This window comes from Aedes albopictus, chromosome 3 (genome assembly GCF_035046485.1).
Source record: "Aedes albopictus strain Foshan chromosome 3, AalbF5, whole genome shotgun sequence".
NCBI classification, from domain to species: domain Eukaryota; kingdom Metazoa; phylum Arthropoda; class Insecta; order Diptera; family Culicidae; genus Aedes; species Aedes albopictus.
In genome coordinates, this window is record NC_085138.1 from 188,903,379 (window position 1) to 188,931,034 (window position 27,656).

General features: G+C 36.7%; 1 protein-coding gene across 11 annotated transcripts in view; it reads right to left on the bottom strand.

Annotated features, from left to right (window-relative positions):
• Positions 1-13,612, bottom strand: part of LOC109429157 (fasciclin-2) — a 368,026-nt gene extending 354,414 nt beyond the window's left edge. For 3 of the 11 annotated variants that reach the window (XM_062856899.1, XM_062856898.1, XM_062856900.1), the window contains exon 1: positions 12,308-13,567. In XM_062856899.1, the coding sequence (XP_062712883.1) occupies positions 12,308-12,374 (67 nt within the window). In that variant the 5' untranslated portion in view covers positions 12,375-13,567. Of the gene's footprint in view, positions 1-12,307 lie in introns of all 11 variants that reach the window. The other 8 variants (XM_062856897.1, XM_029862983.2, XM_062856894.1 and 5 more) reach the window with 7 other exon arrangements.
• Positions 13,613-27,656: the final 14,044 nt, after the last annotated feature.

The following is a 27,656-nucleotide window of genomic DNA, read 5'->3' on the forward strand; positions in this document are numbered from 1 at the left end:
TGGTCTATCCGAAAATATGTAGAACTTGAACAGTTCCGAGTTCCGTTCAGGAATACCTCTTGCGGTCCGCACGGACCGCAGAGGACAAGCTTCTTTCAAAGCAGTAGCTATGGTATACCACAATGAAGGGCGTTGTTATAACAAAACCACAATGAAACTCTCTTGGAGTAGCAATAGAAGCGAGTTATCCATAAAATGTGATCGCAACCAATTAGGTTCCCTATTTTGTTGAGCAGGGACGCCTGAATACGCAAAGTTTGCGAAGGAACACTCAAAAGTGCAAAGAAGGTCAAATGGAGATTCCTTATCTGACACATGCCAATCAGTCAACTCATGACAAATTTTGCTCATGCAGAGTTGGGTTAGGTGCAATTCTATGTTAAGTTAACTATGAACTGTACTACCTAAGAATTCCATCAAACTGAAGCATCTCAAATCAATGTTTGAGCTACTTCAGATGCCAAGAATCAGCGGAAATATGCTGAAAACAAGAGCTTGCTTCAAGGCATCCATAAGGAAAGGTTGAAACATACTGTTAACGAAATAGATCCACTTGGGCTACATACGCTTTTTACGCTGAAAATTGATCTGACGTTTCCTTGCCGTAGCCACTACCCAAACTAGACAGGATTACACTCTTCACAATCACAGCACAAAAAGGAAACATCAACGACGAACCAAATCGGTGTCAATTGAAAAACGCCAATGGCGAAAACGCATTAAGCGAACCCATAGAGGTAGTAATGTAAGCTAATTAACAACATTTGAATAACCCCGCCCTTATTTAGCCTCAAATTTGAGACTTAAGAAGGGCAACTGATTATCTCGGAGAAACGCAAGGTCCGCTGCACCATTGCTCCGGTTAGCGCAGTAAGGGCGTAATTCTGTGGAGGACGCCCTAACTCTCCACAGGCTCCGTTTGTGGTTAGGTTTTTATTAGACCCCCCCTAACCATTCATTCTTTGGCACGGTAAGCATAAAGCCGCATAACACCATGAATTAGGGGTCATCTGTTTAGTGGACTCTTACCACTGGATCAGGCGATCCGTAGTGTTATCCTTTGCCAATTGAGACAATCGCTACCGACACTACACAGCTATCTAGGCTGATCGGGAAAAGAAGTTAACATTGATGGTCAACTTCCAAACGAACCCGAACAGCCGTCGTTATTTAAAAAAAAAATCTGATACCAAACAGTTGAAAAATGCATCTTAAACGGCAAATTTTACGAACACTTTAGAAATTTTCCCAGTAGATCTTATGGAAAAATTTGTAGCATTTTTCGAATGAGTGTAATCAGTTTCGTACCCTTTAATTCCGCCCTATTTTGCTTATCCTTTGCCAAAGGATAAGCAAAATAGGGCGGAATTAAAAGGTACGAAACTGATTTAACACTCATTCGACGAGGGTATTCTGCTTAGAGGGTTCGAAAAAGTCGGTACAAAGATCATTGTAGCATTTGTTTTAAGCAACTCCTCTCTACTTCGGTGTTTTGGCGGACTTCTTTATGGACTGTGTAAATATCATTTGCTAGATTTTCTTATGCATGTTCAAGAAAAGTTGTTGTAGATCTTAGTGGAAATAAAATCTATTGTCAGGAATTTGACAAGGATCAAGCCGTGTAGGAACTTGTAACTTATCCATACGCAATCGAGTCTACCTATATTGTAGCCCAGAACATACGAATCTAGAGGAAAACGAGATTGCTGATGAGCTAGTCAGGAATGGATCTAATGAAAGGTTCATTGGTTCAGACTCTAGTTTAATTTAAAAAACTTCACAGTCGAGCACTTGACACTGAAGAAGTCTGTAAGTCACAGACGAAATAGGCCTATCTGTCCGAAGATAAACACAGTAGTAGAATTAAAAGGAATTTGCTCGTCCTTTCTAGTTTTTTCTTTAAAAAGAGTTATTCATTTTTTTATTTTCTTTTGCAAAAGTGAAGTATTAGTGAAGTTTTTTAAATTAAACTAGAGTCTGAAGTAACAAGTTCTACTAAAAGCTCTAAAGTAATAGTAAAGGTTCATTGGGCCTATGCCTTTCAATGGGATCTCAGACTTAAGCTCTGTGAAAATGGGACTGAACAAATACATACATGGTCAGTCATATCACATCAAACTGGAGTGTACTTTCCCATACGAGCCAATATAGACTCGTCACGATAAGCCCTAAGAAAACCAGGAGAAACTAGGGTCAGTAATCTCACGCTCCCATACTCATCCTATTCGAATACAAGCGATTTCGGAACCGATTGATTGATTTTTTGTTTTCATGGGTGCTCGCTCACAAAGGTGTCCCAAAATTGCACATAGTCAAAAAGCTTGGGGGCTCAACCTGCAATTGATAGCTAAGGGTGTTAGAAACAAACTTTCGTATGACGGCAGCTTTCAGAAGTGACAGTTAGAGGTCATCCTGGAGAGATTTTTGAAAATGGCCATTTTTCGTAATAAATTTCATACAAATTTTTTTTATCGTACAAAAATTGACAATTTACACTATTTTTATATTTTTCACTGCTTGATATAGATCCTTGGGGAAAATATTCAACGACATGTTTTGCAGGCAACTTTTTGATACAGATTTTTTTTAATTTATTGAACTTTGTTCTTTTTTGATATATTATGCATTTTACCCATCATAAGAAGTACCTCAACCTAATGCTAATTTTAAACAATTTCCATAAAAAGATAGGAAATTTTATGAGAATAATTTTTTCCGAAGACAGCATGGCGTTTTTCTATCCGTTTAAGAGTTATTCACGAATTACTTTTTGGTGAAATTTGAATTTTTAAGTATTTTAATGTCACATAAGAACTGTCCAACTTCCTTGTAAAATTTCCAATAAGCATGATCTGTTGAACAGTTAGTTTTCATCGGAAAAGTATGTTAAAAATGGGAATGAGTAGCGTGACGTTACAACGTTGTAACGTCACGCTATAAATTCCCATTTTTAATATACTTTTCCAATGAAAACTAACTGTTCAACAGATCATATCTATAATTCATCCTTCTTCAACCCATATACTGTTCTTTCAAGGAATATTGTTTCCCATATTTAATCTTATTGAATGACATTACTTTCCATCATTTATGGGCATCTATTTAAAATTACAATGCGGTAATAAATTGCTGCATATAAGCTATTGCAAGTTTTAGTAGACACTTCCTATCTTTCAATAATGATTGTTTTGAAGTTGTTGAATAATTTTGACATCACTGGTTCTACTTCAGGCCAAACATTTCATTAGGACCTATCTACATTTGAGAGGCTCTCTTTGTTTACCTTCTCTTTCAATTGTTGCAATGTAATGGTACACTTTTCAACTATGTTTGCAGTACAAATCAAAAGACGATTGTTTCGACCATCGTTCAATGCAAGGAGGCAATCAAAATACAAATAAACAGCTGAGATATTAACGAAAGAGAGGCAAACCAAAGAGAGCCTCTCCTCTGCAGATAGGACTTTTAGACATGTTTGGCCTGATTTTTTAATCGTCGATTTTCTGTCGAATTCTGATCACTTTTCCATGTCTTCCAATTTGTCTTTAGTCTATTTAACCTTTTCGTCCTTTTCGACCTTTTATCCATTTGACCTTTCGTCCATTTGACCTTTTGTCCTTCGACCATATGTCTTTTGACCTTTTGTCATAGATTCGATTTGATCAACATAAAGGACGATAAAAATGACGTCACATGTATACGTCCAAAACAGTTGTTTACCAATAATAGCCTACCTTGTCTTATTGTATGCAGTGTACCTATGTGTTACAGTAATAGAATTGATCTAACCTTGGATAACATTACGTTAATTCGCTGGTTCATTTCCACTCATTTCAATTTACCTCGGTGTACCCTAGGATAGGATGCGTCACGTAGTCAGCCAATTTGAGACCAATTTGCTGTCAAACGGAGACCAGTCGCTGATTAGTTGAAATTGGGATTTGTTTGCTGCGATCAGATCAACCTAAAGTGACTCTCACGTCTGAACATTGATAAACACTATTGATTTAGTGCGAAATCAATTGAGCTTTTGATGAATTCCACTATAAATTAAAGAACTTTGCGTTTGAAAGCAATTTTACTTGCATGTTATATTATTCCAATTGCAAATACTGCTTTAAGGTGCAAAATATGCATCAACATTTTAATCTTTAAATTGCAATTGTTTGAAAGATTTAGAATAAAGAAAAGTGGCAGCACTGGATTTTCATCGTCGACGAAATCGAACGGAAAAATATCAAGGCAGGCGAATTTCTGTTGCTACATCCTATCCTAGGGTGTATCTTATTTTCTGTGTAGATAAGATAGTGCAAGTCAGTAAATGTCATAAAAGAAATGCTCTACTTTTTAGAATGTCCTGAATTGGAACTTTTTATCTATAATTGGTATTCTTACGAAAGGTGTTTGTAACCGCGATTTGAATTTGCCTTTTTGCCTTTTTTCACTTTGCCACTGTTTCCTGGGCTGTTTTACTGATCCAGAATTTATACGTCTTCATGCGGAGAAATAATTGAGAAAATTAACAGGAAAGTAAAATAAACGCGTATATATGGCTCAACATTTTGTGGAGAACATCTTTAAAAAAAAATCAATAGGCAGTACGAAGCTTGTCGATAGAGCTAGCTTTTTTAAAAACCTTGCTAGTCATTTTCTGTATGAATAACAAAACCCAAAAATCAATGAATGATGTCGCCATCATTTCTTAACAATGGTGGGTATTGCCAATTTTTGTACGGTAAAAATATTTGTATGAAATTTATTACGAAAACTCGCCATTTTTTTCAAAAATCTCGCCGGGGCAGCATCTAAACGTCATTTCTGTTAGTTTCTATCACTCTTAGCTATCATTTGCAGGGTGAGCCCCCAAGCTTTTTGACCATGGGCAACCTTGGGACACCCTAGTGCTCACTTTTAACAAAAAAATACAAAAACAAGAAACAAAACAAACAGCGCTTCAATCCTTTTGTTTTTTTGTAGAATGAAAATGAGAGCCACTTGCTTAATAAGGGAACCTATACCCTATTGAAAGAGATCATTATATCTACACAGCCCCTGCCGATACCATTTACAAAAGATCGAAGCAATCCAAACCTCAAATCGTCGCTTTTGTAACGAGGAGAAAGAAACACCAGAACACATCCTCAGCATTGGACTACCCGCTTTGCGCGCAGCCACAGTTGATCAGCAGGAGTAAATCAATTTAATTTTGTATGGCGAAATGCATCTAAACTTGAATTACTTGAAATACAAAGCTTTTCCCGAAAAAAATATTTGGTAGGCTTAATAGTGGTCACCATTGTGCCCAACCACTACCAAATATTTTTTCGAATAATGTGATCCACTTTGAAGAATTTGCCTTTAGATGGTATTCGCCATACAATATTTTTGCGATTTACTTTTAGCGATTTTTCGCGCATAGAAGCTAGCGCCACATTGCTAGCGAATAAGTGTAGAATTAGCTCTAAGTTAAAATACACATAAATAAAAACAAAAAAAAAACATTGGTCGATGCGGAGAGTAGGCAAATAGCCGATGTAGTTAATTCATTGCAGTGCAATTACTCATCGTAGGTTTAAAGTTCTTGGCAAGCCCTTCTTAGGGCCTGTTGAGATATAGATCTAATCCCCTATAGGACGTGGTTGGCTTTATAAAGCTAGTCTCGCCAAAATGGGGGAATCGCACACTGTTACTTAGTATCTCTGTTCATCAATAGTAATAGTTGGTCTTGCACACTAAGAATGAATCGCAGAATTCTGTGAAAGATTTCACCGAACGTTAATTGTAAAATATGCTTTTACAGATCTTTCTGTGAAATTCAATGTTTTCCAATCTAACTGTCAAACTTTCACAGAAACTTTGGTGAAAGCAAACAAATTACCGAATTCTGTGAAATTTTTACGTAACGGTTCGGTGAACAACAAATTGTTTACCGCCCGCTGCCATTTTTACCGAATTTCTGTAAAAGCAGTAGCCGGCCAACGCCAAGCGCGGGTTGTCAACATTAAAATTATTGGTTTTAATTGTTATTCCGTGAAGTTGGCAAAAGCTATCGAAAATATATTGTTTAAATCAGAAAATAACTCAAAAATATAACAAGTTTTATACCATTACCAGCAGCGGAATGAGAGGTAGGTTAGAATTTTTCATAAGATCTAATTGTACATTATCAATATGTATTTTTTGTAGTTATTTTTTCTGCCGTGTTGAAGTGCCCAGACCCGGATAAGTCAACGCCTTGCATCTTCACATGTACGATCATGTGAAAATACCTTTTTCTTTTTGGCGATTCATGTATCAAACCATCAAATTTCTTATTTACAGATAATAAATATACCAATTTCAAATAAATCTAAAACAAATTAAATTTCATTTTAATTTTGATTTAGGAAAACTGAAAAAATATACCGAAAAATTCGGTGAACTGCAAATTATCCAACTGAAAAATCACCGAACGTTCTGTAAAACCAACCAAAATAAACAATGAATTCACAGAAAATCTGTAAAACAAATCACCGAAACGTTCAGTGAATTTGACAGATGAGCATTTTCAATCTTCACAGATTGTTCGGTGAATCAAAAAATCACCGAACAGATCACCGAAAATTCTGCTGTTGAGATTTCGGTGAAATTTCACAGAATTCGGTGATTCATTCTTAGTGTGTGAGTTCAGTCGATACCAAGGTATCTCAGTGGCACATGTTGTTGAGATATTTTACGCACTTCTCAGCAAAAGGGTATATCACAATAGTCATCAAATCAGGATGCAGTGATCTTCACCCGACAAACCAGAGAGAGAACATTCCTCAAAAAGTACTGAGCGGAACGTAGGGCAACCCTGTTAGATTATCAGACGACATTCGATTTACATTGGAATCATTGAGATTGTTTGGTAATTTAAAATAAAAGGTTTCTCTGGAAAAGTAAAAAAATAGTAATTTCTAATGAAACTCGATATTAAGCTTTGAATATCAGAGAAAAATGTTGGCAAAATTCTGAACAATCTCTTGAATTATTTTTGTCGATATGTCTCGATTTTTTGTGGTGCGATTGTACACATCGTGGGTGGCTATACCTTTCTCATGTAATGTTATTATTATTTTTTATATTTTATAATTGCATGGTCGTGTCCGGAACGAAAGAGAAAACCCAATCGAACGATTCACATCATCATCAAACACTTCTTTGAAGCTAACTTGTGCTTCCAAACTGGCGACCTCGACTACTTTGACCATTTCTTCTCGTTGCTCCTTGCAACGGATCACTGAAGTAAATCACTCACTCCACGGTGTACAATACTTAGAAGGTGATATCTTCCGGAAAACTGACAGTTTTTTGATGACGTAATTCAAATCGTTCAGAGGCGATCTAGTACTTCACATCGATTTGATCATGTGAAAAACGATTACATCCAAAATGTATGTTTACACAGGTTACTAGTCTGCCTTGTGATTTTTATGCCGTGACCCACTCATTATTGTATGACAACATTATCAAACTCCTACAATTACAGTCGACTCTCCACATGTCAATGTTCTACACCTCGATATCTCTCCCTATCTCGATGGTTTGGTCGGCCCCTTCAATCTGCATTGATTTTACCTTTCTACATTTCGATATCTCCTTATCTCGATATCTCTCTATCTCGATGCGATCTAGTTCATTTTTGTTCTAGATTTTCTCTCCATATGTCGATGTACCCTTTTTTACAGGTTGCTAGATCTCGTTTCTTAGGTGCAAAACATTCTGGGGGAGGTGAAGTGACATCTGTTTGTTGACGGTTTTTCCTAGTTACGGACGATTCTTCAATCTAGTGTGCATTACAAATTGGTTCTTGAGTTCGATCTCTCCCTATCTCGATGGTCCCTTCAATATCGAGATGTAGAGAGTCAACTGTATTATATTATGTTTTTAGAAGCCTAACACGTAGTGTCACTAAAATAAGGTTTAGTATTAATGCCTTTTAAAACGTGTTGGAGTTGGTCGAAACAAGCTGCATATTGTATACTTTGCCACGTCCTTACAATCGCTAGGAAAGGGTAGAAATGTTTAGTTTAACGTCTATTTCAGAAGACATAGGGCACCCAAACTATCTCCAAAGACGTTACAGGAAAGAGAATTTGTGTTACTAGGGTGGGATTTCAGCGCTACTGAAATAAAAAATCCAAGAAGTTATGTAGGGTTACCAAAGCAGCCATTGAAAACCATTAAGGGGATAACCTAATCAGCATAAGCCGATGCGTTGAATATTCTAATACGTAAACATCGAGACAACCAATCTTTGATAACTCCATTTGCATTTTTTTTTTTGAAACATGGCTTATGTAGCCATTTACGCTGTTTAGTGAATCCTCTTGCCCTTATTGAGATCGCTCGTTCATTTTGTAGAACGCAAGAAAGAGCGAGATAAAAGAGAGGGCAAATCCAAATCACAATAAATTTTCCGATATGGAACTTTGTGAAAAGGTGAGTCTGTTCATATTTACGGAATCCAGTTCCACCGCATTGTTTTTACCTTTTTGGTAACAACGTTGTATGCAAACATGTTTGGCCATTTTCAAAAATTACGCCAGATTTGTTTATTGCATAATTTTAATATCTACTGCAATTTCATTGTACAAAAGCATCTACTGAATTGCTATTGATCATAAGACTTATCAATTTCCTAACCAACTCAGTGACTAAGTAGAAATAGCTCTCGGTGTGTAGTCAGTGATCCACATGGATTTTTCAACTTGTTTGTAATTCCTGTTCCAAAAATTGATATTGATATGCATTTGAAAGGTTCTTCATATTAATTCGTCCCCTTAATGCTAGAACTGGGTAACTCGAAAATCATAGTTTCGAGAAAAACGACTTTGAAAATTTAGCAATTTATCATGGACGTGTTCCAAAGGTATGGAGCCTTTCAAATAATTATGTTTTTAACATTGATTGCATATTCAGCTTCTACTCTTTCTGCTACAAGAAAAAAATTTGAACTGTTTTGGTTTAAACCTTTAATAAAAACAATAAATGGTTGAAAAATGGTCGAGTTACCTAGTTATAGCACTCAAAATGCAACATAAATAATGGAGGAAATGTTCTGAGATACCTAGTTTTTACCACTATTGATATCATTCTTTTCAGTTTTCTTGTTGCATTATGCAAATTTAAAAGAGTTCACATATTGATATTAACGTGTAATTACTGAAATAAAAAGAAAATCGCGTTAAGGACAAACGTCTTGAAATCCCGCTTCTACAGTGCATCAGAACTTCAAACGCACAAATCTTAAGAAGCAAGCTTCACACATTAATCCATTTCATTATTCTATTCTTGCTCACTCGTAATTATCTTAAAATAATAAGATCAGGTGCGTTGGTTTTGTTTACGAAGAGATTTGTGCCTTCGAAATCGCAAGTAGGTGCCAAAGTCGGCCATTGTGGCGGCCATTTTGGGATTCTAACAAGTCTGTTCTTAAGTACTGTTCCTTTGAATTCCACTAAGAATTTGCATCCTTTGACAGATACGTATTTCGACCTCAACTGTAAGGTCGTCTTCAGTGTCTTGTACTTGACTCGACTCGACAAGACACTGAAGACGACTTTACAGTTGAGGTCCAAATACGTATCTGTCAAAGGATGCAAATTCTTAGTGGAATTCAAAGGAACAGTACTTAACGCGATTTTCTTTTTATTTACAGATATTCCCCTAACAAGCCCAGGTTAATCATCATCGTGTAGTTACTGATTTTACTATGACACCTCAAAATGTTCATAAAATAATCGTCTACGAACAATCACGGTTTTTAGCTAAATCAATGCATATAAAATGTTTTAAGTTTTTAGGCCTAAAATGAAAAACAGTAGTAGATTCTTAATCTACTAACAAAAGAATGACTAGTAACATTTCTACGTCCAAGCGTCCGATAGATTTTGACCTGTGCGGTTGGAAATAGATATAATTTTCTTAGTATTCTACACTGACTTCTACTTATTTTCAAAATGAATACATGTATTGAAGGGCCACATGATACTGATTGAATAAAGCATATGGTTTAGAACATCTTTGTTTTCTATTTGTTTTTACATGCCTTACAGTACACTTCCGTTTTCTGAAATCCGTGTGCTCCGGCACGCAAGAAAAAGTTCGATAACTTTTTCATTCTACGGTAACCAAATAGAGTGCGTAAGGTTAAATTTTGAGTTTTTATCCAAGTATTGTACCAAATGGATATACTAAGGCTAAAACGATACAATTTTAGTGATGATATGGTATGAAATATGTAAGTAAGCTCAACTTGGGCTAATTTCCTTGAAAATGATCGTTTTATTAAATTTAAACATCATAAAACGTAATGTTTGCACAAAACTTATCACTATAGGGATACTAGCATGTTTTAGAATTGAGAATGGTATGAATCAACAAGATAAGATGCAGTCAAGCTTCTCTTACACAGCAAAACTCATTGAAACAGGAAAATGGCCATTTTTGTTAAATTTTCGTTTAATTTAGCTCAAAATAGAATGGCTTTGTACTTCACCAACACATAACCTCACATTTTTTTTTCTTCTGTTTAATGTTACCACTAGCAATGGTGAGGATAGGAACCTAATTTGTTTCAACTTAAAACCATTACTCAGTGAAATGAGGCAAAAAATCCATGAAGTGGCGTGCGTGCCAGCTGAAATGGACTTGCGACACATAAGCGATCAGCAGAGAAGGATAAAGGACAGTTAGTTTCAAAATATGTACTGTATTTGGTGAGTGCTAGATGGTCTTTCAATAAATGAATTTACTTTGAAAATCCTAATTACATGTGTGAAATTAATTCAATTTGATTTTGTATTGGACACGGTGTAGTTTTGAAATTGGTGAATATTTTCGTCGTTTATAATCCTATTTCATTGGTCTTTGGATATATTATAGAGCTCAAAAATCTCGGTTTAATGGTATATTCAGCTCAAAAACGCAAAATTTCGAGTTACCTAGTTCTAGCATTAAGGTGACGAACTCTACTTTGTTTTTTTTTAAACACTTTTTGTCGAGCAAATAACAGTTGCAAAACAAATTTTCAATTGAATTTTTCTACTGTTTCTTTTTGACAATCATCAATGCAAAAAATAATGCCTTGTATTATCAGGCGAATATTAAAACGAGTCAGTCGTTTGTCTCTAGGGTAGTGGAGGTATTTTGGACCGGGCAGGTATTTTGGCCCACCTAGGGAGTTTTATGATATTTATCACATAATCTCTATTAAATCTTGGTACATTTTTATTGAAACATGAACAGTATTCAACTATGTGATGACCTTTATTTTGGATGTCAGTTAAATATGCTGTTCAGTATCAAAAATAGAGAAAATGTTTTCACTTCCAATGAAACGCACGGAAAAGCACCAAAAACAAGGAAGGTGTCAAATTTGTACTCGGCTTCGAAAAGGTAGGTATTAAATTTTACAAATAAATATTTATTTTATGTGAATGTAGTTAGGGCCTTGTAAGAACTCAAAATAAACTGTTCTTAATGCCGGTGGAGCGATAATATTTACTAAAATGGTAGTTTGAGGTATAGCCAAAATATGTTCAACATAATCAGATGTGAACATATTTTGGACCACCTGTCAGATCCATTTCTCCAGTTCCTTCTAAAGGGAGAAAACGTTCATGCCAATTTAATGCACCTACTCTGAAATCAGATAAATAGAATAGACCTCCCGTGATCTGGGTTGTTATACGTTTATTTTACAATGAGATTGTTGTGGGTTCGATTTGTTCTAACAACTTTTCGCCAAGTTAAAAATTTCGATTCGATTTATGTCCTAACAACTTTTCGACAAGTCATCCAGTTTAGAAAAGTTGTCCTCGGCAATTAATTGATGACTGAGATAATGTGTTATCTAATGTATGTTAGACAAATTACGTATCATTCAAATTACTTTATTTTTCATGGCCTTTACACTCATTATACAATAAGTGTGGAACGCCCTTCGACAGAAAACATGTTGCTCTACGTAATGCCTACTGAAATTATTCATATTTTAAAGTGAGAATCTTCTTTTTTCGCTGAATTGTTCATCCAGTTTCTAAAGGGGTCCAAAATACCTCCCTTACCCTACGGTGCGCGGCATACAAGCTGCAAACTTGAGAATCCTAAACAAAAAAAACAAACTTTTGACACTGTAATCCATCCCGACATCCGTTCAACAAGCTTAGAAATAGACGCGCCAAAGAAAGGTGAAAGGCGCGCACTTATTGCAAACTAACCGCCCACCAGTTGCTTTCTGCTCACCGGCACAAGCGATGCAACGAAATGTTTTGAACCTTACCTAATATCGTAATCCAACAAAGTATCGTTATGGAAGCAGAATTCAGCTTCACCCCGCCGCTCGCCATGTCGAACACCTGGTTGTGGGCTGGTCAAATCGGCCTAAATATATGCTGGCTGGAACGTAGACGAAGCACAGGTACGCTAAATGTGTGTGAGACCGCTGGCCTCTTGTTGTTTGTTTCGTATTTTTGTATCTTGTTTGACTTCTCGGCTTCGTCGTCGTTTCTTTTCTTCTCACAAACACCTTTTATCGATTCCGCATAAAACTCACACCACCTTGCGCGCCTATTCTGGGATTATAATCACTTGACCACTCACTGCGTTAAATCACTCTTGCAGACTTTTAAATTTCCATATTTTAGCATAAAAGCTTGCTGATGATGATGAAGCCGGGTGTTGATTGAAATTTTCCTGTGCAACAATGTAATTCGAGCGTTATGGTCGCGCAATTTCACCAGGTATTTACAATCAGACGTGAATAATCCACTGGAACACGCTCTAGCGCAACGACACAGGTGCGCCGGTATTCGTATGAAAGAGTTGTTTTCAACTTTGCTTCTCCCACTTGTTGTAACAACTCAACTCACACCACTCCACGATTACCTGCAACACAGCACAAAGAACATATAGATAACTGTCGCGCTCGAAGCGCTGCTGGCTTGAATGAATGGGTTGTGATGATTAATGCCAATGTGGGGCTTGGGCTGCTCCCCAATTTCCATCACTACTTTCCGTCGTCGTTCAAACAATTACCACCGGGGACCCATTCATACAATTGACGATAGCGTATCAAACTGCACAAAAGCACAATTCAATTGTTATTCCGCCCACATCAAACGGTGAATTTCACTAAATTCAATTTAATCCCACTGCACCACCACGCGTGGAGAACGAGCTACGCAAATGGATACACGTCTTGGTCCCGAAATGCGCTTGCTTCTGAAGGTATAAATTGTGTAACAGCAACTGCATCAACGTTCACAAACCACCGAACGATGTCGTCTCCGACCGCACGACAGCAATGACTTTCTTCGCGGTTAATCTAATTCTCCACTAGCATCGGTCTCCGGACGAAGAAATGGGGGGAAAACGGTTCCCCACGACTTCACTTTCCTTCCTCCCTCGCTAACTCACAGAATCCAACAAACCACCTTACTACACACAGTGAAGGGCACGGCGACAACTCAAGAGAACGACTCCAGCTCGACGACGACGACGATGCGTACCGTACGGCTTCAAGCGCACTATTGAATGAATCGCGTTCGAGCGGATCCCAATAAACCCACCGAACTGCAAGCAGTGAGCGTTGTTGACTGCCTGCGGTGGCGATGACGGTAAGCACCAACCACCAAAGTGCGATGCGATGAGATTGTGAGAAGTGAACATGCGCAACAACTCCACCAACCACCACGGCAAAAATAAATTCATGCTTGTGAAGAGAGAAACCATCGAAGAAACTCTCTGACGAATGTTTGTTGCGAAAGAGGGTGGTGGCGAAATTCATGCACTGCACGCTTAGACAGATACACTTATTGCACGAGTAACTTTCACGATCGAACAGTGGCGTAGCTAGGAATTTGGGGGCCCGGTGCGGAAGGAAATTTTTAGGCCCCCCAGAAAATTTCATAATATGCACATATTTTACATTGATAAATCTATACATTTAACTGTCGAATGATCGCACTGTTGCATTTTGTACAAAACATTGAAAAAATCTCGCATTTTGTACTAAGCATTCTAGTGATGCTGGCAGTGCACTGCAGTGATGGCCAACGGAAGGTTAAACATTATCAATCTTATATTATTTACTGTATTCCTTCATGATTTTTTTTCGGTAGCGAAAGATTTTTTATAAGAATTATGCCGAAAAAGTTTTTAACAAATTATTTAGAAATTGCACAAAATAGTCCTTATAAAAGGCCTTCAAAGATTGCTCTCCCGGGTAGACGAGAATATCTAAATCATATCTCAAATCGAACACTTTTTGCTGTTATAGCTCGATGTGATTTTGATGTGTTATTCAAAAATCTAATGAATATCGCACGAATAGCTCAAAGTGATATGATATCAGTATTTGTTCTTGCCGAAATAGCTGAAAATTTTTAAGAACAAGTTCAGCTCTTCTACACGAAATGGAACACATACACCCAAAGAGATGGCTCAACGTTAGTGAAATGCCATGTGTCCCTTTCTGAGCTGTTGAAACGAAGAACCGCATGCTCTTATTCCCATGTTATTTACAACAGCGAGCCACAGTTGAGTGGTAAGCATCGCCGCCTGTGAAACCTAAGGTCGTAAGTTCGAAAATTGACAAATCTTGTCTGCTATTTTTTTGATCTTGTAATATCTTAACGAGCTATTATTGAGTAGTTCACCATATAAGACTCTGCTATAATTTGAGGGGCCCAAATGCAAAGGGGTATAAGTGACCATTGTGTCGATTTTGAGCTGAGCATATCAAAAAATTCTTCAGATTTCAAGTTTTCAGGAACTTTTTTAAATTTGTTTTTACGATGTTTAGAAAAATTACAATAAATCGGAAAAAAATGTGTCGATTTTGCAACTCCATACATTTTATATGGGATGAAAAATTGGTGTAAAACTTTAAACCTCATTTACTCGAAAGTGGGTTTTTGTCACTTACACCCCTTTGCTTCTAACCCCCTCATTTCTGTTCTTTTACCTCTTATATCAATCAAACCAATATCAGTTTTTGCTCTTCAGTAATTCAATTCAATCATTACTGAATATGCTATTCATCAGATTTTTCCACCTACTCGGGTTACCTTTTTCTTTGGGAAATCTTTCTTGAAGAATAATTTGTCTTCAAGAATCATTTAAGTTGTTAATGCAAGGATGTCATTCAGTATTGAGCATGAGCATGAGCATGATTGACCGCCCGCGGTTGCACCTCTGTTATTGCAAGGACATCTGCATTTACACAAAGAACCAACAGATGAAGCTTGGGACTAGCCTTCTCTCATTGTGTGCAAGGATGTCATTCAGTATTCCTCCAAAAACGCTCTTTCAGGAATAATATTATTATTAGCTTTATTAATAAGGCTTTCAGCCCCTTGGCTGGTTCACCTGAGACATTCAGGAATGTTTTTAAAAGTACTACAGAGTAATTCAAAAGATTCTTGCAAAGGCTTCATCGAGTAAGTCTCGAAATATTAGTTCAGGAATCTATCAATTATGTCTCTGAGGATTTATCTAGAAGATCATCTAAAGAATTCTTGAAAAATTCCAGGAAAAATACTACAAAAAACCACCAATGATTCATTCAGAACCAGATATTCTTCCAAGAAATTACATCTGGATCCCCTCAGAGGAAGAGAAGCCCTTCTAGAATTTCTTTAAACCTTCTTCCGTTTCTTCCAGGGAATCCTCTAAATATTCCTTTGGTGATTTTCGACGAAAGTCAAATATTTCTCCATATACAGGGGTTAGACGAAATGATCGGGATAGGCAAAATTTTCACTTCTCATTTTTTTTTTCAAATAGCTGTAACTTTTCGAAAGGTGAATCAAACATTCTCAAATTTTTAATGTGAGATGATCAACTAATTGTGTATTAGTGGTCTAATTTTGGAAAAGATCGGGCCATTCTGCACGAAGTTATGAAGATTCTACAAAAAGGTGATCTGATAGCCAACTTTGAGCTGTTATATCTCCGAATTCAAATAACCGAATGCAAAGAAATTTCGACCAATTATGACTTATATAATGAGCTTTGGAAAACCTTTGACACAACATAGAATTCTCAACGCGGAAGAGAATTATAACGATTAGATTATTTTTCTAATAAAACACCAAATTATCCAAAATTTCAACATCGTTTCAAAATTCAGGATACTAATTATAGTTCATTTAAACTCCCGCAAATTGAGTTGAATATAAATATGTAATGAAGAAAAGTAACAACATAGCCGGCAATAAATTAAAAAAGTAATGGGGTGCATATTAAAAATAAACCAATTTACTAAAAAATCATAATATAAATTAAATCGCAATAACTGTTTTGCTTGTTGAAAATTTCAAATTGAGTCAAACGTTTTTCAGAGCTCATTATATAAGTCATAAATGGTCAAAGTTTCTTTGCATTTTGTTCATTGAATCCAGAGATATAACAGCTCAAAGTTGGATATCGGATAATTATACCTTTTTCAAGAATCTTTATTACTTCGTGCAGAAAAGCCTGATCTTTTCCAAAAATGGACCACTAATACACAACTATCATCATCTTACAGAGAAAATTTGAGAATATTTGATGCACTTTTCGAAAAGTTACAGCTATTTGCAATTTTTTTTTTTTGAAAAGTGATAATTTTGCCTGTTCCGATCATTTTTTCTATCCCCTGTATTCTTCAAGCATTTCTCAGTTATTCCCTCAAATTACTTTGTCAGATATTTCTACAATAATTAAACTTGGAATTTCCTCAAGCATTCATAACTTATCTTGGCGTCCTTTTTAAGATTTCTTAAGAATTATTTCCTAGGATTACTTCAGAGATCCCACCAAAGATTCCTTTTTCCAAAAGTATTCTTCAAGAAGTTTCTCTAAGGTTTTACTGAGAGATTCATCCTAGAAATTTCCAAAGAATTAATTGGATAATAATAAAACAAAATCTCCAAGGATTCCTACAGAAGAAATTGAATTAAATAAATTATATTAATTAAATTAAACTTTTAGAAGGACTTCTGTAGGAATTCTTTCGAAAAATACTTCTGGACTTTCAATATCCATCAACTCTAAGAGTTTTCTCAAGAGTTCCTTCAGCAATTTTTGCTAGTATTCCTAGCACTTTTCAAAAAACTTCTATTCCGCTTTTTGATAAGACTCCTTAAAAATTCTTCCAAGAAACCTTTTGAAAAATAATTCTAAGTTTCCATCACGCATCTCAGTCAGGAATTTCTCCAGAATTTATGATTGATTCCTCCAGAATTATTACGTTATTTTTTATATAATCCGTGCTCACTTCTAACAAATATACAAAAATAAGAAGCAGAACAAAAAGCGCTTCACTCCTTTGTTTTGATTGGTATGAAAATGGGAGCGTATATAAATAGTAAAAGAACAGATGCCCTATCTTATCAAAACAAATAACTTCTCCAGTAGTCTCTCCAAGTATTCCTCCTAAGACTATTTTGCCACTTTCTGCAGGAGTTCTTTAAGAATGCCTAGAAGCATCCTTTAAGTAATTAATGCAAGGCTAATATTTCAAAGAGGATATCCATCGAGATTTTTTCAGGAATCACTTCAAGAATTCATAGGTTATTTTTCCAAGGATTTCTAAAATATTTCTTCAAAAAAAAGTCTCCTGGAAATTATCACAAGATTCTGTCAGAATTTCTACAAGGATCTTGTTAGAAACTCCTGCGAAGGTTTCATCAATATTTTAAAGCATTCTGCTTAATTTTTTAATAACATCTCCAAAGCTTCTACCATTACTTTTGGGATTTTTCCAGGAATCGATTTTCTAAGGTTATTTAACATTCTAAAGAAATTCCTTCAAAGAAGCGTGTAGAAATTGGTCTCAAATTTCATTCAGGAATTTTTCCAGAGATTTCTTTAGTAGCTCATCCAATAAGTTTTCTTGCAATTTCTCCGAAGATTACTTCAGATTTTATTCAAGTTAGTATTCTCTTAAAATTTCTTTAATTGATTTCATTCATTCATTCTTAAACTGATTTTCCCAGGTATTTAACAAATAATTTTGTACAAGAAATCTTTTGGGATCCTTTCATACAAGGATTTCTTCTTGTATTAATTCAATTACTCCTGCAAGAGTTTTCCGGAGATTCTTTCACAAATTCCTCCAAGAAATTCTGTAGGAAATCCTCCAGAGGAGGCATTGAGTGTTTTGCTAGTTTATTTTTAGAAATTCCTCTAATAAGCCTATTCAAGGATTCATAAATTCCTCCAATGAATACTTAAGAAACTCAAATAAAAAAATATAAGAATTCTTTCAATTCTCACAGAAATTCCCCAAAGAAATTCTAATGGAATTTCTTTATACATTTTTAGGAAATTGTTTGTGATCTCTTCTGGTAATCATCTTAATTTTTTGGAAATTTTATTAGTAATTCTCTTGAGATTTTTCTCGGTCGTTCCGTTGTAAATTCTTTGATTTTTTTTTTAATTTGCAAAAGTGTATCTCGTAGAAAAGTAATAACAAACAAGCTTTTAAAAGTTAAATAAAAGAAAATCGGGTTAAGTACGGTTCCTTTGAATTCCACTAAGAATTTGCATCCTTTGACAGATACGTATTTCGACCTCAACTGTAAGGTCGTCTTCAGTGTCTTGTACTTGAGTCGACTCGACAAGACACTGAAGACGACTTTACAGTTGAGGTCGAAATACGTATCTGTCAAAGGATGCAAATTCTTAGTGGAATTCAAAGGAACCGTACTTAACCCGATTTTCTTTTATTTACAGATATTCCCCTAACAAGCCCAGGTTAATCATCATTTTAAAAGTTGTCACTTAAATTTACAAACGAATCGACTAATTAAATTTCAAAGTGCCTATCGAATGAATTTCAACATTGAACTACCCGCATAGAAAAATACGATGCACGGTATCGTTGATATTATACGATGTTTATTGGTGGAATAATAATCATACAAGTGATGATCATTTTACGATAAAATGATAATGTTTGAAAAATTTCTATCATTCACAACCTTTGAAGTATCATACGACTTATAATAGTGATACATCCAATAATTTATGAATAATTTTTAATAATATAGCTCCCCATTAGTTTAATGGCATAATTCATTTTTGTCACTATTTTAAGGATTTAATGGTAGAACAGGTGGTAAAATATGGACGTCATAAAGTTAGTCTGTAATGCTAACTGGATTTAGCACCGCAGTTTGTAACTTTTTGTGTGCAGGAACTCACAAACTAATGGAATGCACTTGACACTGTGTGGCGCCGTACATTATGCCACATAAACATTTATATTTGATATTTTTACGTGCCATCACTTTAAAGCTCTTGGGAGTGGCAGGTTTTGTTTATCGTCGGATTAGCCAAATATCACTTGCAAACTTACCTAGAAGCTTCCACAATTTACCTTGTATAGCTAAACCAGACGAAAGCGTTGGAAATTTCATACAGTCCAAAGAAAGAACGGCATGTTCGAAACCTTTGCTCCAGCACTTCCACTGTGATCCTCGGGCAGCGGCTCGTTGGACAATTTTCCACTTTTTCCACGAAGTTTTCTATCTTCGGAACTTTTATGTTTTCGAACGTCCCGCGAGCACTAGTTCCATATGGCCCCGAACAAAGCGCGATAGGAGAACCTCGAGGGGAACAGCGAATCATGGCACCAACAGTTCAATTCCCGTTTTCACTAAACTAACGATTAAAAATAAACAACGATTCACATTATCATTCACGGAGTTGACAGAACGCGAGAAATGCCCGCAGGGGTGTACACTTTTTTCGAGTCGATGAAGTAGATTTGGTGAAATATTTCCGTGTTGTTTTTATTATTCCCTGTATGATCAATTAGATGATAAAGCAATGATAGCTTGAATCATTGCTTGAAATTTTTGTTCGAGAAAAATTGCATTTTTGAATGGTAACGATACTTAACAACCCATTCGCTCTATCATTGTAACTACGAAAATGATAACTGCTAACATCAAAACGATTCGTTGTATCGTAGATTTATGATCCTGCTTATGATACCATGAATAATTGAAAAATGATAACCTGAATCACCGTCGTATAATATCGTTTTATTCGGGTATTGAAAGTATTACAAATGTAATTGTGAGGTATATTTGCAAAGGCACTGCCGGTGGAACTTTCAAAGAAATTGCTAAAATCCCGTGATTAATTTCCAAAGCAGCTGACCAGTTTAAAAAAGTGATGTTAAAGATATTTTCACAAATAATAATCTAATTCAACTTCGAATATTATCACCGAGAAAGAGTTATCGAAGATTTCGATGGAAGTGCCGAAATAGTTTTCAAAAACATTTGCAAAGAAAACCCCAAGAATAATGTTATAGGAATTTTCGGATTAAATCCAATCAAAGCATTTCCCAATAATTAGCCAAAAAAAACTCCGCCAAAAGTTATTCGAAATTTTTTTTCAGGTAACTCACAGAAAACTTGCCAAAAAAAAATACCAAAAAAATGCCAGGCGTGTTACCCAATCAATTCCCGTAGGGATTGGCATACAAGTTTCCAGAAAAAAGTTGAATTTATTCCGAAAGTAATTACCAGAGGTTTTCTCAAACGCATTGTCAAAAAAAAAAAATCAGTGAAAAAGTTGCAGACGGAATTCTCAACGAAATTTCCGTTGAAATAAAAATCTGAAGAAGTTCATAGAAATAAAAATCAGAAGCATTGCCGAGAATTAGTAGAAGAAGTTTCCAAAGGAATTGCCTAACAATAAATCAAAAGTATAGCCAAAGGAAATTTTCAGAGCAATTGCCGAATGAATTTCCAAATTAATGTTTAAAGATCCTTAATGAATTTGTACACGGGTTTCCGAATTAGTTACTGAAAAAAAAATAAAAATACTTCAGAAATTCTAATAAATAATGTAAAAATTCTCACAGGAACTCCTCCAAGAAATTCTACTGGAATTCCTCAATGAATCATTTAGAAATTCTTCCAAGGTTTTTATTAGATTTTTTTTTCTATTGATGCCTTAAAGGGTTTCTTTAGCGATAACACCAGTTTCGTCTGGATTTCCTTCACGAAACTTCTAAGGAAAGTTTCTAACGATTTCATCAAGCATTTTTTTTTCCAAGTGCGGAGCTCCAAGAACTCTTTCTGGGACATCTTTTACGATTCTTCTGGGAAATACTTCAAGGACTTCTTTACAAATTCCTCCAAGATTTCCTGCGAAAGTTGCTACAGCGATTCCTTAGGAAATTCCTCCTTCATTTCTGAAGAAATTTCTTCAGTATTATGTAATCCCAAGAACTCCATAAAGAGTTTCTTAAATATATCCACTAACGATTCTTTTGAAGCTACCCCACATGTTTTCTTCAGCATTTTTTCAGAGGAATACTTTAGGAATTCCTTCAAGAATTTTTTTTATAAACTTCTTCAAGGGTTCATTTTGCACTGCCTCATATGATTTTGAAGTCCTTTCAAGGATCTCTTAAGAATTTTTTCAAGCATTTCTTTAGTCATACCTGCAGGGATTTCCTCAGAAATTTCTCTAATAATTGCTGTAGGAAATCATCCAAAGATTCCTTAGGCAATGTTTTCAAGTCCTCTTTCAAAATTCGTTCAATAATCTTTCAAGAAATTCCAGTAAAGATTAAATCTTTTCTCCAAGGATTTTTTTCAAGTTACGAATAAAGATTCGTTCATGGATTTTTCAGTTTTTCTTCAGATAACTCTACAAAGATGAACACATTCATCCCCAAAGTATTGCTGCACAAATTTCCTCATTTCCTCCCCCTGCAGAAATTCCTCCAAGGAAATATGTAGGAATTATTTTGAAGCCTGTTTTTTTATTTGCACCAAAGAATTTGGAATTCTTTACTAATTCTGCAAAAATACTTCCAGAACATCATCAAATATACCTCCAAAATCAACCCAATGATTCTTTCCTAACACATCTTAGAATTCATCCAGGCGATTTTTCAAGGATTTTTTTTTAGAAATTTCTACAAAAAATGCTACAGACATTTCTACAAGGATTCCTTCGGGAATTCATTCAAATTTCTTTAGAAAATCTCCGAGGGATCCATTCAGGTATGGTATGGCTCCAATCATGATCTCAAAAAATCATAAATGATATTTTCAGTGAGGAACTCCTGCAAGATTCCTTCTTGAAGAAATCTCTAAAATCATATTTGGACAGCATTCTTATGGTCCATCTAAAGGATTTCTTGAAGGGCATTATGACATAATCCTTCAATGGCTTTATGATCGTTTCCGAAGAGGTATTTCTGAACGACTGCTTGAAGAAATTCGTACAAAAAAAAATCTCAAAGGGATTCCTGAAGGATTTTTCGATAATTTTTTGAAGAAATTCCTGAAGAAATGTTAGGAGGAGTTCCTGAATGAATCATTGTAAGTATTCGTAAACCAATGCTTAGAATTTTTTTTAAGTAATCCCTAAAAAATGTTCTAAAGTAAATCTTAGAGGAATTTTTGTAGAAGTCTTTGAAGTAACTGCCTGATAAATCGTAAAAAGATATTCTTGCCCGAAGGAATTCCCATAGAAAGCCTTCAAGGACGTTAAATGCGTTCAGTTCTTAATTTTGATGAATGGGGCCCCTGAATTTCAGCTGCTATCTTAAGCTAAATCAAGCTTTGTTTGGTTCTGTGGTTAGAATATCATGGATGTTTTCATAATGCTCATGAATTTTACTTCCATATCGGTACTGAATATCGTAAAATTCAATTTTGATTTTGAACACATTTTTTATTGTATTTTGGGGCTCCTGCAGGTGCAAAGAGTAGTCATCAAACTAATATAAACAAAACTACACGAATAAAGTGTATACATTTTTAATTGTTAATAATAGAACTTCAAAATAGCCATCTGTGTTCCCCATTCCAAAATTTCTTGATCATCACGAAGAGGCCCCTGCATAACTAGGGTAATTCATGTATTTTGGACAGGCTGAAGACAACGTTGGAAACATCATCCCCTAGCTTCCTTAGAAAGTAATTGATTATTTTGCAAAGTTACTAATACGCTTATAATATGACTGTACTTTACGTTCCTGGTGACAAAAACCTTAACGAAAGCATTTTAAGCTGAGAAAATCACAATTTCCAATTGCCTGTTAGAATTGAATTTTGGACACCGAATATATGTTTTGGACACCCTCAGGTATATATAATTTGGACAGGGCAATTATCTCAATGTTTAGCCATGAATACTGCTACATCATGGAAGTAGCATAAATTAACAAATATTATCTTGCAAATAATCAAATTTCTTCGCTTAACTGGCATCTATTTTGATAACTATTACAGTTTTTGTTAAAATCGAGGAAATATCGCCAGACCCACAGAATACGCCTCCAAGTATGCAATCGCACAGCACCTCCATGTAGTTCGTCAGATGTCCAAAATATATTCACAGTAGAAAACTTGTCATGTAATTTGGACACCACCTATTTTAAGCGTTCTAGATGAATGTTAAGAGATTGGCTGCCTAATGTTTCTTTATTGAACATTTTTCATTGCAATCAGACATTTAAATTTCTTACAATTATTAATTCAACGATTTTGAGGCGAATATTGTATGTGACTGCGAAGTGTATGTCGTCTTGCATACCTGGTGCATTTGAGGGGTTTTAGTGAAATAATTTACATTTTCGATAATTTTGAAGTAAATTCTTAATTGTTGAGCGTATTTTCACCGTAAGTCATCAGAATAGGGTCTACTTGATCAAATAATCGATATTTAGAAGTATCTACTTTTATAGGCTCTCCGGAACAAGACATACAACGCCGTGCCTGTCCAAATTACATACATGTCCAAATTATATTTTTTACCCTATCAGCAGATCGGCAAGTGTTGAACTTATACTTATATGAATCTTTCTCTAATCACAGAACTTTATTCAAACTGGGCCCCCGAATTCAGAGGGCCCCCAAATCAGGGATGGTTTATAACACTAGACCTGCCCTGATTTGGAGGCCCCCTGAATTCCCCCCCTTGCTACGCCACTGCGATCGAATATTGTTTTGTCCTGAGTCTCATTGGAAATGTGCTGATCTAGTGGTACTCAAATATGAATGAAAAGACACAGGAGGTTCCAACCGCTGCATGAAAGTTGCTCGTGCAATGTACATTGTATACATTCGTTTGCAAGGGGGTGGTGGCGAAATTCATTCTCTATGGTAAACAGTAGTCACTCGACACGTGCAACTGTCTCTTCGCCAGTTCTCTCGGGAAAATGGTAACAACAACCTGCAAAGTAGGGGAATGGCGAAGTTCATGCACGATCTTTCTATGCTTGAGTTTTCCATTCCATTCCGAGAAACGAACGCGCGCCGGGATGTTGCCGAATATATGTTATGTTTACACCGGTAAGATAAATGAACTCCCGAGGAAAAATTCCGACGAATGGGAAAGCACTTGTTGGATTGTTTATATTTGTGTTGCATGCTTTCCTTTCTCTGTGGCACCGTTTCTTCTTTATTTCTTCTCTAAGCTTCATTTGCATATGAAGCACTTCACTGCATTCAAGGGATAGATTTGTGATTCATTTGTATCCTAATTGGATTTGACAAAGCGGGCTTTGTATCAAATCGAATGTGAATTTTTATGGTAAATACCGTTAAAAGGAGTAACTTTGGTAGGGGACCGTACTCCCATTTTCGACCTATTAGAAACAAAGCTAATAAAAGTTATTTGTTTTTTTTTTTTGTATTTTTTTATTAGGAGTGAGCATTTATGATAACAAAAAGAACGAAAACAATCGATAAGCACCGATCGTCTGTTTTTGGAAAAGGATGACCATAGCGGGACAGGGTCATACCCTAGTATTACATTATATATTTTGTCTTAAAACTGAATTATAAGTAAAGTCAAACGTATAAGTGAATCAGAACTATGCTAAGGAATCGTCGATTAATGAGGAAGCATTTTTTTTGCAGGGGCATTCTCTGATTATGCTACGAACCATGTATTGGTAACTTGATTTTTGAGACACGATCAGATAGGCACAGTATCTTTTCATGTTCAAAAACTCAAGTCAATCGGTTTGAAATTGCCTGAGTTATAGCAACAAGTGCCCAGAATAGGTGCTCCTGCCCAAATGGTCCCAGACCCTACATAGGAAAATATGCTACGTGGGGGAAAGGGGCATGCGCGATCCCCTAAAAAATACTACGTTATTTATGGTTGCTCCCTTATAGGTATATAAAACTTCCCTTCAGAGGAATTTTTACCGCAGTGAAGTTTATTCGAAGCCTACCACGCAGGAATTTTTTTTTTAATTTATTAGTATTACATCCACAGGCATGGTATAGCCCCAATGATGGGTGAAAATTAATATAAAACGAGACAATCCAAAAAAATACAAGCACTTATCGATAACAAAAAAAAAGTCATAAATTAAAAAGTCAAGAAATAACACTTAAAACTAAATCCATTTGTTGTCCGAAGTTAATTGGTCCTTCCAGCGAAGAACAGGGAAAATCTCCGGCGAAGCGCCTCTCGTGTTGAGTGGAAGTCATTTCATCAATTTCGACGATTTTATCAATGTTTCAGTATTTATTCCTGGTAAATCGATAATCACTGTGGTAGAATTTAAATCTGCCCTTGGATATTGTGCGAGTTGTGTCTTTATGAATATTTAGGAAACCATTTTGAAAATTGAAGCAAACAAATCAAGACATCAATAAACGCCTAAAGATATGCACAGTTCTTATGGAATCATGTTCTTTAACCCGTTAACGCCCAAGGTGCCTCACAATTTAAATCTCTAAATAAATTTGTTATCAAAGGTCAAGTTCTAAAAAAACAAGCATGATTTGACGAAAAAAAAAGGAAGTCTATGGTGTAGTTGAAAAAAATTCCTCATTGTAGGTCCTCAATATTTGATAATTTTCTCAAGTTCTATTTCAGCACAACTTCTACGCTATCGTTATATTCTGGTCCGTAAAGATACAGTACATGTCTAAACAAGTGAGAGATTATAATCACTCAACAAGAATAGAAAAAGGACTTATAAATTGGGGGTGGAAGCGCAGGTAAAATATTATCTCCGGGGCGCCCATGAAAAACACCTCCCCCGGCGAAGACTGGCGCTTGAGCCTATCTATTTAGCACTGTAGTTGGAAGAAATGCCAATGCAGAATCCGTAGCTTTCGGGAAGGTAAGCCCAGCTCCCTGGGTTAGTGAGTTGGTGTCAGGCCCTGCGAGACAGCCGTAAAAAAGACTAGCACCGGAAAATCAACAAGAGAAGTATGCGAACCGATACCAATGGCGACGACCACAGCGACGAAAAGGGACTTGCGATTGGAAGCTCGGTACGTGGAACTGCAGATCTCTCAACTTAATCGGGAGCACCCACATACTCGCCGATATACTGAAGGACCGCGGGTTCGGAATCGTAGCGCTGCAGGAGGTGTGTTGGACGGGATCTATGGTGCGAACGTTTAGAGGTAATCATACCATCTACCAGAGTTGCGGCAACACACATGAGCTGGGAACAGCTTTTATAGTGATGGGCGACATGCAGAGGCGCGTGATCGGTTGGTGGCCGATCGACGAAAGAATGTGCAGGTTGAGGATCAAGGGCCGATTCTTCAACATTAGCATAATAATCGTGCACAGCCCTCACTCCGGAAGCACTGATGATGACAAAGACGCATTTTACGCGCAGCTCGAACGCGAGTACGACCGCTGCCCAAACCACGACGTCAAGATCATCATAGGAGATCTAAACGCTCAGGTAGGCCAGGAGGAGGAATTCAGATCGACGATTCGAAAGTTCACCGCCCACCAGTTGACGAACGAAAATGGCCAACGCCTTATCGATTTCGCCGCTTCCAAGAACATGGCCATTCGTAGCACCTTCTTCCAGCACAGTCTCCCGTATCGTTACACCTGGGGATCACCACAACAAACGGAATCGCAAGTCGACCATGTTCTGATTGATGGACGGCACTTATCCGACATTATCGACGTCAGGACCTATCGTGGCGCTAATATCGGCTATGATCACTACCTGGTGATGGTTAAACTCTCCGTTATTAACAATGTACAGTACCGGCGGCCGCCCCGGTACGATCTAGAGCGACTGAAGCAACCGCATGTCACCACCGCATACGCGCAGAATCTCGAGGCAGCGTTGCCGAACGAGGGTGTGCTCGATGTGGCCCCTCTAGAGGACTGCTGGAGTACAGTCAAAGCAGCCATCAACAACGCAGCCGAGAGCACTATCGGGTACGTAGAACGGAGTCGACGAAACGATTGGTTCGACGAGGAGTGCAGAGTGGTTCTGGAGGAGAAGGATGCAGCGCGGGCGGTAATGCTGCAGCATGTAACCCGACAAAATGTGGAGCGGTAAATGAGTTCGTGGGAAGTTACCAAGCCGGTTTCATCGACGGCCGGTCGACAACGGATCAGATCTTCACCGTATGGCAAATCCTCCAGAAATGCCGTGAATACCAGGTCCCAACGCATCACCTGTTCATCGACTTCAAAGCGGCGTACGATAGTATCGACCGCACAGAGCTATGGACAGTTATGGACGAGAACAGCTTTCCCGGGAAGCTGACTAGACTGATAAGAGCAACGATAGACGGTGTGCAGAACAGCGTAAGGATTTCGGGTGAACTATCCAGTTCAATCGAATCTCGACGTGGACTACGACAAGGTGATGGACTTTC